General features: G+C 41.2%; 1 protein-coding gene across 9 annotated transcripts in view; it reads left to right on the forward strand.

The window, feature by feature from the left end:
- LOC102930543 (phospholipid scramblase 1) overlaps window positions 1–9,918 on the forward strand; it is a 52,841-nt gene extending 42,923 nt beyond the window's left edge. For 7 of the 9 annotated variants that reach the window (XM_027817401.3, XM_037908647.2, XM_027817402.3 and 4 more), the window contains exon 9: window positions 1,944–2,585. In XM_027817401.3, the coding sequence (XP_027673202.1) occupies window positions 1,944–2,003 (60 nt within the window). In that variant the 3' untranslated portion in view covers window positions 2,004–2,585. Of the gene's footprint in view, window positions 1–1,943; window positions 2,586–9,382 lie in introns of those variants that run through there. The other 2 variants (XM_043521720.1, XM_037908648.2) reach the window with 1 other exon arrangement.
- The last annotated feature ends 1,665 nt before the right edge of the window (window positions 9,919–11,583 follow it).

An 11,583-nucleotide genomic window follows, 5' to 3' on the forward strand; every position in this document is an offset into this window, starting at 1 on the left:
CTTCCTCGAGGAAACAGGTGTGCCGTCTTTTAGGACTGGCTGATACCACTGATTTTATTCCTGAGTTCTCAACCATTGTGGCCCCTCTTACCGATCTTCTCAAGAATGGTAGTCCAAAGAAGAACCAAAGGTTGTGAGGAGGCCTCTCAAACCCTGAAAGCGAAGCTCTGCTGAAAACCCATCTTCTACAGCCTCGACTTCACCAAGTTGTTCCTGCTGCAGACCAATGCTTCAGATGTGGGCATAGGGACCATTTTATCCCAAGTAATGGAAGGTGATGAGCACCCCATCCTATATATCTGCTGGAAGCAGTTCCCAAGAGAGAGGGCTTACTCCATGATTGGAAAGGAAGCATTAACAGTAAAATGGGCTATCAACTAGCTCTGCTACTACCTTCGGGGTGCTCACATCATGCTAGTCGCTGACCATTCCCCTCTCCAATGACTACAGGCCATGAAGGATAATATCCCTGAATTATGCTTTAGTACCTCTTCTTCCAGCCCTTTTCTTTCCACATCCAACACCAGGCTAGCAGAGCACACCTGAATGCTGACTTCTTTTCACAAGGTGGAGGAGACCAGATGGGGGAGGTCAGATTCCAAATGAGGTTATGGGGATGGGGGAATGTGTGACCATGTAGAGAAACTGCCTGCCAGCACAGCAGCAGCTAAGGAGAACCTTTGAGCCCTGCTAGCCCTGCCCTATTATACCTGCAGCTAATGCCAGGCCTGGAGCGGGTAAAAAAGGAGAGTCTAGCCTAGTTCAGGGCTGACTGGCAAAGACAGGAAGGAGCAGTAGCCTGCCGGCCAAGGCAGCCAACAGGGAGCATGTTCTGACTCCCAGCCAAGAGAGACAGCGGAGGAGACCTAGGAGCCTTTAGTAACTGTAATGGCAACTGAAGTATCTGTCTGACTGCAGCCCAGAGACATTGTGGAGTTTGGCAGTACCAAATTGATGGCTGCCCCTCTTGAAAGAGCTTGGAACTGCAGTAAGGCACCACCCAAGATCCGCAAGAGGGCGACCTGGGCGGCAAGCCACCCTAGCATATTGGACTATAGGGGCCATGCCCCAAACTAAATGGACTCTGGTAGGAAGTAGCCCAGAGCAGTGGATTTAGAATCCCTCCTCAAAGAACCCCCTGTTCAGTGGTCCGCTCACACGGCCCTGGGCTGGGACTCGGTGGAAATGAGGGTGCCCAGGTCCTCCTAGCCGCACTGCCTGAAAGACTGAGGCACCTTAACCAAGGAAATAAGGGGCCGGACATCAGGCGCTCCAACAACTAGGCCGCCTGGCTCTCTACACACCTTGTTACAAGGAGAAACTCATCACCACCACCACACAGAGAATATAATTAAAGCATCTGTAATTTAGGAAAGAAAGATGGAATTATCCTTGTGTAAAAGTTGTCTCAACAAGAAAGAAATTAAGAGGTGGGGCATTCCGATCCCCACCTCCCCCAACTCCGCTAATGACTGACAGGTCTGGCTCTGTTCCCAACCTGCAAGCAGGTTGGAGTATGTAAATAACAGAGATATGGATATTACCTAAAAAAAAGTACACTTTCAGGTAAGCTCAGATCATTTTTCCTATTCTTAGTACAAAAAAATCGTCAAATTTCACTTTTTAAATGGTAAACTAAAAATAAACTTTTTTATGTTTGGCTACTTTTATTTGGCACACAGCAACTATGTTTGTTCAGAAATCCTTATTCGTACTTTTATCACTGACACAGCATGTGTTCTTAAGAAAGTAAACTTTGAAGGTTGTATCAAATGACCCAAGGGGAAGAAAGCATTATTTTGTATTTTCTGCAAAATAGAATTTAAAACCCCCATGAAGTTTTAGTTCTCAGAATAATCTCTAAAAGCATTAAGATGACTCTGATCTACATACCTGGCCTCTTAGAACTATCTAATTCTATGTTCATTTTCTTTGCTGTTTAGGATTTCATGTTTTTTGAACAAACTGGGAATAAGAACCAGCGAGCAGGAGTGTGGCAGTAGAATCTATTGTTGGGCTTAAAATGTGCTTACAGAGAAAAGTTTCACACGGCTTTGTGCTCTTTTTCTAAAATATATATTTCAAAAATCCAGTATATATAGAACATGTCTGGATCTTTTGCTTATTGCTAGTTTCTTTTGTAACTTAGGGTATCTATTGCCCTATTTTATTGTTTTGATATTGCAAATACAATTCTATACCTCTGATATAATATAGATTAGATCTGTATAAATAATGTGAAATGTTTGTGAATCTTCCCTGACTAGAATATGAACTGCAAAAATGATTTCTTTATTCTTGTGAGCACTTTGTAGAAGATCTTTTATAGTACTGGGAGTAATCCTCTGTCACTTGCACAAAACTACAGTTGATCCTACAACAAGGGCAGATTTTTTAATACTTTGTCAATGTTTTATTTTTAAATATATATATAAAAAAATTCAGTTCTCTCTGTAATGTCTATATATTGTATATTAAACACTGTAATCCTATATTTTGTTTAATTATGATAAAATAGATATTAGCATTCATATTTTGATGTTTATAATCTATTTCAACTATATATATATATATATATATATATATATATATATATATATATATATATATATAAGAAAATAGCATTATATGAGAGCAGAGGTGTAAATGAAAGGTCTGTTTCTTCCACTATCCTCATCCGCATCTCACAATCCAGATGCAAATTTGCCCAACAGAAGTAGAGTGCCTCACTGTAATTTAACTGTGTGCTAACTGATACTGGCAAAAGTATTCCTAAAGACATTGTATACAGCTGGTAGTCTTTCAGAATTAACAGTTTACCCAAGCAAGATTGAAGCAGACCTTAAACCCTTTTTAAAAATAGACTTGTCCCACTTACCTAGACCATGAGGGAGATTTTGGTATTCTGGGTTAAAATTTGTTACAGTTATTGATAGGCCACTTTTAAACTCTTTTAAAAGCTGGATCATATAGTGGCCTTTAAACTCATCTTATTTTGATGAACTTTTGATTCTTTGTAGTATGATGGAAACATAACTGTATGGCGGCTTGTACCTTAGAGTGAATCGTCTTTCACTTGCTCAATAATTACAGTTGATCGTAGAACCAAGGTAGTTAGGTAAACATATTTAGAGAGAAAAGAAAAAAGTCGGAACAGTTAATGATTTCCCTCTCTTTTTGCTCTGGTAATATCACTCCTCTTCCCGGCCACTGGTCTAGGCACTAGCTATCAGAGGTATTTAAGAAGACTTGGTAAGTTAATTTATTTGTAAACTCAGCAAATTAGTATGGAAATAGGGAGAAACAGACATAAGACCCCATGACGCTATTTTTATATAATCAGTTTTCAACTGTTTTGTCTTCTCCTTTTGATTATGGTTTATAAGCATTTTTATTTGAACTGGGTAAACAAATGAATACATTTGTCAGTTCCCAGCCCCTATTCTCACAAGCACACACTTGCTTCTCAGTCCCAGATGTTTATTACATGTTAAGTGTGGCATTTTTGTGTGAGTGCCTCCGTCTGTGTGATATTGTTGACAAGTCTATTCTAATGACTTGTTCACTTTTCTCAAAATACATTCCTTTTGTTTAGTTATTCAACCTTTTTAAATGTGCCAATGACTCCGCTGAAATAACAAAAGACTGATGAGCCATAGGACTCCTCTGCATAATGCCCATATTATTATTTTTTACTATTTGTATTACCGTTGTGCCTTGGAGTCTCAGTCATGGACCAGGATGCCAGTGTGCTGGGTCCTATACAAACAGAAAACAAAAAGACAGTCCCTACCCCAAAGAGCTGACAATCTACATATAAGACAAGGCACAGAGGATGCAGACAGACTGAGGTGGGAGTACAAGGAAACCATGAGAATGCCGCTTGTCAGCATGATAGGTTGTGATCTCAGCACATCCGTAACCTAGCCATTCTTTGTAGGCTTCATGGTAAATAAGAGTTTCAAGAAGGATTTTGAAGTAGGATGAAGAGGTTTGAAGTAGTTTTGCAGATGTTTACATCTGATGAGTGTATATTTGTTTTAACTCCTGCATGAGAGCCAGAATATATACTTATAAAAATATTCCCTGCAATCATTACTGATTAACACAGCCAACAGGTAGCCACACCTAACTTGCCCTGGTGCCTTTTCCTCTTTGAGTGAAGATGCTGCACAAGCATCACTTCAAACATCGTCACATTAAAAATGTGTAATAACCTCTTTCAGCATTGCTGTTGATGTTGCCAAAACAAAGCATGACTGCTATATTATCCAAGGTAATATATATTCTGATGCTTAAATCATAGGACCAGATACTTGGGTCCAGCCAACCCACAGAGGTTTGGGGGAAATGTGGCTTTAAGCTTTCTAAATTCCGGAGTTAGCTGGAGGACAAAATGTTCCCCTTCATAATTTTTAGCAGCCTAGGGCTGTTCTAAATCACTCCATATGGAGTGTTCCCCTTGGGATCATTCTGCTGTGTGAGGATTGCCTGAGTGGACTGCTTTGCATCTCAATTCATTTCTTCCCAGGAGTGAAGGAACCACCAGCTTTACATCTGTCATAAATATAAAAGGAAGGGTAACAACCTTTATGTATGCAGTAATATAAAATCCCTCTTGGCCAGAGGTACAGAATCCCCTTACCTGTAAGGGGTTAATCAGTTCAATTAACCTAGTTGGCACCTGATCAGAAGGACCAATGGGGAAAGAAGATACTTTCAAATCTGGGGGCGGGGGCAAAGCTTTGTTTTTGTGCTCTGTGTGTGTTCTCTCCGAGACAAAGAGAGAGACCAAGCAAGTAATCCAGCTCCTTCTGAATGATACATCTAAAAATACAGGAATAGTAAGTAATAGCAAGGAAATGCGTTAGAGTATCTTTTGATTTAGCTTGTGAATTATCCTTATGCTTAGAGGGAGGTTTATCCCTGTTTTTTTTGTAACTTTAAAGTTCTGCCTAGAGGGGACTCCTCTGTGTTTTGAATCTGATTACCCTGTAAAATTACCTTCCATCCTGATTTTACAGAGGTGCTTCTTTTACTTTTTTTTCTTTATAATAAAGTTCTGGGTTTTTTTAAGAATCTGATTGGTTTTAGTGTCCTAAAAACCCAGGGATTTGGTCTGTGCTCACCTGTACCAATTCGTGAGGATATTATTCTCAAGCCTCCCCGGTGAAGGGGTTTGGGGGGAATATTTTGGGGAACAGAAACTCCAAGTAGTTCTTTTCCTTGAATCTTTGTCTAACTCACTTGGTGGTGGCAGCGAATACCGTCCAAGGACAAGAAGGGATTTGTGCCTTGGGGAAGTTTTAACCTAAGCTGGTAGAAATAAGCTTAGGGGATCTTTCATGCAGGTCCCCACATCTGTACCCCAGAGTTCAGAGTGGGGAGGGAACCCTGACAACATCACTTGGGAATTTTCTCTACATCAAAGCATCCCCAGCCGTCCTTGAAATGTAACTCTCCAGCCACAGAGGATATAGAGGCAAGATCCAGGTTCCTGGCTTGTATTATGTACAATTGTTCTTATTCATTATTCAGTAGTAACAAACATGGGCAACAGGATTTAGATCCTGCTGGATTTCTCCTCCTTTTAGAAAAAATGATGATTTTGCTTATCTCAGGAGAAGGAGGGAGAGAGGAAAACAAACTGGAAAAAAACCTAATGTATCTCTGATTTAGTGCCAGTATCGGTGTGGCAAATTTTCTTTTAAATATCTTTTTAAAAATTAACTAGCTATTTGGCAAGCCCTGAGAGGTGGTTTTACAGTGTGATAGTTCTATAATCATGCCTGTATTGCATATTCACTAGTAGGACTATTCATAATATTCTTCTGTAGCTCATCCATTTTTGTTACATTCTTCTGTTAACTGCAGCATTTTTTTCTCTTGATTGTGACTTCTATTATCTATAATATTGAAAAGAATGTTTACTGAATGCAGTATTGTTTTCCCTCCACTTGTTCTCTGAATTAACAGGGTATTTATTTCCTTTTTATTTAACTAAGGGTATGATACTTGCTCCCATAAAATAAAGTGGAGAAGCACCAGTTGAGTGCACCTCCAAAGCAAATAATTTTACAATTTTATCATATTCATAAATATTTGTTTTATGTTAAATGAAAGTCAAACTCCAGTTAATTGTTTTCAATTTCAATCTGAATTACATCTTTATTGAGCTCTGCCAGCTGTCATCCCAATATAATTGACTTGTTTTTACAGCCTTTACGCTTCATTTTTTTTTACCTTAGCAGTGTTAGTCCCTTTTGAATAACCCTTTCATGATTCCCAACTTTTCTATTTCTGTTTGGCTTTAAACTTAAAAACAAAACAAAAAACAACCAAGGAAACAACTCCCCCCCCCCCCCCCATGATGCTCTGTACCTCGGGAGAACACCCTACACCTCCATGTTCATCTTTATAAAATGATTATGTGGTATCCAATGCAAAGTTTGTCATGTTGGGTGTCTTCGGAAGGTTCATAATGCACCGAGCATGGTGGTTATAGTAATGTTATAGTAATGTTATAGGTTATAATTTCATATATATAGTTATGAGGCTGAAAAATGTATCCTCATGGCTTACAGCAAGCCCATGCAAAAACTCTCCAAGAACAGAGAGGCAATTTACACCTCGTCAGGGCATGGATAGGACAAACCCAGCCCAGCTTCACAGGAACAATGGACACTGGCTTAGGCAGCAACAAAAGAATCTGTTAGACCTTCCAGGGAGTCACCCCCTTCCTTTGGGCAGTTTGGGACTGTGATGAGGTAATGTTCACCTGTCTCTGAAGGGTGGGGGTGGGGGCAAAGCCAAGAGGAAAGAAAGGACATGATAAAAGGGAGAGACATTTTGCCATGCTCTCTCTCTTTCACCTACACCTACAGACACCACCACCACCAAGCGACTGAACCACTGATCAAAGGGGAGAGCCTGGCTGAAGAGCCAGCCTCTGGTGAGAAGCGTCTAAGTTTGTAAGGACATTTAAAGTGTTAAGATCAGCTTAGAATGTGTTTTGCTTTTATTTCATGTGACCAAATCTTACTTGTTATGCTTTGACTTTTAATCACTTAAATCTACCTTTATAGTTAATAAATCTGTTTGTTTATTCTACCTGGAGCAGTGCATTTGGTTTGCAGCGTGTCAGAGACTCCCCTTGGGAGAACAAGCCTGGTACATATCAATTTCTTTGTTAAATTGATGAATTTATATAATCTTGCAGCGTCCAGTGGGCATAACTGGACATTGAAAGACGGAGGTTCGTAGGGTTGTTTCTGGGACCGGAGATATTGGTTAGTGTCATTCGCTTGCAAGTAGGTGGGAGCAGCTTACATGCCAGAGGCTGTGCGTGAACACCCAGGAGTGGGGGTTCTCGCGGCAGAGCAGGGTAAGGCTGGCTCCCAGAGTCAAGGATTGGAGTGGCCTAGCAGATCATGTTACACTAATAAAAATGATACCAACAGGATCTTGTAAGAGGGACAAGGCAAATTGCCACATTTATTGTAAATACAACAAAATATTCCTATATGCAATTTCTATATAGATCCATTCACACACACATTCACACACAGGTTCTACATAAAGGTTGTTATAGTTACCAGCCTAGATGTTGCTCGTGCCAAGTCACTGGCCAGGGGGCCTGGACATGAGAGTGGAGCTGAGTCGTTGTCAGATGCGCATCTGATGCTCCTGGAAGGTGGTCTTAGAACCAGACTCAAAGAACACAGTCCCTGGACCCAATTTTTATAGGTCTCTGGTTCAATACAAGTCTATGGAAGTTGCTTCATCATGCTGAATTTACAATTGACATGACCATTCATCAGCTCAATCAGCAGGTGGTACATCCATGACGGCTCCATGATGGCTAGGTGTTATCTTCTTGTTCTTCCTTGATGCGTTTTGGGTGGATTCCGGTTAGCCCTCCGGGGGTCATCCGGTTATCTCCACTTTGCATATTCTTCGGCCCATCGATATCAAGTTTGAAATTCTTAGCATTAGGGTGGCACCATTTACTAACCAATTATTTCCCTGCTTCAGGCTCTCAATTCCATGCATCATTCATTCTTTTACTTAACAACACAATCTATGACTCTTGATTCATTTAACAAGTTTTATCCCACTATCTATTTTTCCCTCTTTGGATACCAAGATTTACAGAGGCATGACAAGGGGCCCCCGCGGGGGAAGAGCATCAGGGTGTTGTTTTAAAGAACAGCATTGTTTCCTCAAAGTTCTTATCACTTTCCAGCACAGACTCTTTGTCCTGAAATAATTAGCACTTTGGCCTTGCATTTGTTACAGAGTGAAATTCAACAGCATGGAACTGATGTTCATACCTTTTTACAATACCTATATACTCTTTTGTCTATCTTTATTTCTACCACTACATAATTATAATTCTATCATACTTATATAACTTTGAGGGCGACCCAACAATCACCGGTCCAGACAACACCAGAGGGGAACGTCACCCCCCCACACACACACACACTCAAAACAACAGAGCTCAATGCTGAAGTGTGTCTAAGCTACGTAGAGGGCCATCGGTTGTGTATGCAAAAGTGGCTTTAAGCCTACCTTTGCATTGCCTGGCCCTGTCCACTACATCACTTTATGCTGGCTGCAAGAGCCACAGGAACCAAAACGCCAGTGAGTTTCAATGTAGCACAGGGAGTGCCAGCCTTTCTCCTCTTTCCCTGCTATGCCAATAGTAGCAAAATTGAGAGGTATATGAAGCTCTGGGTTGGCTCTTACAGTGGGGTGATTGTCCCTGGGTTGGTTAAGCTGGTGTCAGGGCTGGTTTATGTTGTCAGTGCAATGCAAATGACTCCATTACATCAGAAAATTCACCCTAATAATTATCTCCCATTATTTATTTATATATTTGTAGTGCCTCAGAATGCCAGTTGTGCATCGGGGCACCAATATGCTAGGAACTATACAAACACATCACAGAAGGCAGTCCCTGCCCCAAAAATCTTACAATCTGAACTCAGTCATTTAATAAAGGTTTCAGATGCTGTGTTGGTTCTGCCTTTCCAGTCTTGGGACATATATTGCCCTCCATGGTGTAAAATATCTGAATGTAGGATCAACCACTTTAGTATCTCCACTAGCCTGTGCTGCAATCACAAACTTGTGCAAAATTGTGCCCTGCATGGAGTTCAGAATGCCACTGCCACTTACTTATGGTGGCTAATAGCAGTACAAACATTATGTAATAACTATGATCACTACAAATACACATACCAACAATGGCCAATCAAACTGGGAGTAGCACCATGTGGCAATGGCTAAAATGATAATATAACTGTTCAGGGAAAGGACCTATAGTGTATATCTAAACATATCTAATAGCATCTTTCTAATGTATGTTTCCTTCTAGGACGTGATGTTTTTTGAACATTCTTGAGACTGGTAATAATACAGCTATCCTGTACAGTCACCGGATGCTGGGAGCTATCTACCCCAAGATGGTGATAAAATAACAAAATCTTCTATTTTGATAAAGTAACATTATGGCACAAAGGATGTGATGTTGAATTTTATAATAGGTTACATTTTCAAAGCAATGCACAGAGATGTAGTGGTACGACTATCAGCGAAAATTACCGAGTTACACATACTCCCTATGCACTACCATGAAAACTTAGGGTCTCATTTTATGGGCAAGTGTCTCTCGCCGAGTATCTTGTGTAGCTTGAACTTTAAATCCTGAGAAGTATATCTTCTAAAGTTAGTTACTTTTTTGGTGGGAGGCAAATTCAGGTGTGATACTATAATACTGTAGTTTTATCTGTACATAATATTGTGGGAGATATATTTTCACTCTGTTGTAAGTTACTGGTTTTAGGGGATGTTATATTTTGTAAGTATTACATGAATTGGCAACAGGAAATTAAAAGGACATTAAAGGTTCAATCTTGTTTGCATTGAAATTAATGGCAAAAATTCCAGTTACTTCAGTGGAAGTAGGCACAATCCCTATGACAGCCTGAACAAGGACATGTACATACAGACAGACTTATGGGGATTCATGTGCTAAATACATCAGTGTTGTCCCACAGACACTCACATCCAACTGCTTCAGTTCCTTTTATAGCCCAAGAAAGTAGTCAAGGGCTAGGATTTTCAGAGGAACCAAGGGTTGGTACCTAACTCCCTGTAGCCAGACAGCCAGCCCCCCCTCAGACCAGCATTGCTGGAAACACACGGGAGCCAAAACAACAGGGCACTCAACATAAATTCCAGCACAGCCTTTGAAGCTGTGAGAAGCACAGGTGTGCTGTGACAATGTGCCTCTGGGAACATATACAACGATTAGGCTCACAGCAGACAGAGAAGCTGTGACAGACATGGCTCTTAGCCCCTACTAAATAGCGTGATGCACACACCCCAACATCCTAGGTGGGAAAATATTTACCCTGATAAAAGAAGTGTCCAGTAGTCGAAACTTATTGTTTCTCTCCCTTGCAAGTGTGAACTACTCTTGCGAGAGCTGGCGTTGCCCAGACAGACCAGCCCCAATTTGGCATAAGAAAGGAGAAAGAGAATAAAGGAGTACAGAGGTATAAGTATGGGACCTACAGCACCATGATTTTTGAGTGCTTTTCACTATCTATCTGCTGGTCAGATAAGTGACAGCCTCCCAAGGCTTCTGCAGCTAAGAGGGTCCCTAAGCCTTGTCCCTTATTCGTCTTTCCGCGGAATTGAGTGACCGATCCTGGCTTGGCACCGCTGGAATCGAGAGATGCAAGGAGGGTAAGAAGCACCCACACCTGATCTCCTATCTTTAGTGTACACATATTTTGAAATAGAGCTCTATACTTTGTTTTCTTTTCTTTGGGATTGTGGCTTCTGTTTTGTAACTTGTTTGTGTGTGTAACATCTCTACATTTAAATAAGTAGGCACTAGCAATTTTGTAACCACATGATTAGAATCTAGTTTAATAAATTTTGGTAACCATTGTGCATAAGCCTGACTTGTTTCTCTGGTTTACTGTAAAGCAGCCAACACAATTAAAGAACCTCAGCCGTTTTGGCTATAAAGCCTGGCCATTAGGTGAGAGTACTAAGAGCCTAGCGTTGAGTTGTGCCGCCTCCACGGGGCAAACTCTTGGGGCACCTGTCAGTCAATCCTGGCTGCCCGCTGCGAAGGAGCTCTGAGCTCTAGCAGTTAAAGTCACGGGTGTGGAGAGGCTCTTAGTGCTGCCATTGGGGCACCTGTCAGTCAGTGTTGACTGCCCGCTGCGAAGGAGCTCTGAGCTCTAGCAGTTAAAGTCACGGGTGGTTAGGACCTTGGGGCATCCGTCAGCCTAGCCCGGGCTGCCCGCCGCGAAGGGACAGTGCGTCCTAGCGGTTAAAGTCACGGATGGTATAAACGGGCATAGCTGGCACCTCACCAAACATCCCTGGCCATCGGCTAACACTCCCGTAGGCTCCTTTGAAAATCCCCTCCATTATCTAATTAAATCCTTTACTGTCTTCTAAATTTGTTCTGCTGCTATATTCTTAGTTCCATTCACCTGAATTCTCTCTGTTTATGCCTGCTAGAACATTGGCTAAATAAGAGTTTGCTAAGGATCA

This window comes from Chelonia mydas, chromosome 9, assembly GCF_015237465.2.
Source record: "Chelonia mydas isolate rCheMyd1 chromosome 9, rCheMyd1.pri.v2, whole genome shotgun sequence".
Taxonomy (NCBI): Eukaryota; Metazoa; Chordata; order Testudines; family Cheloniidae; genus Chelonia; species Chelonia mydas.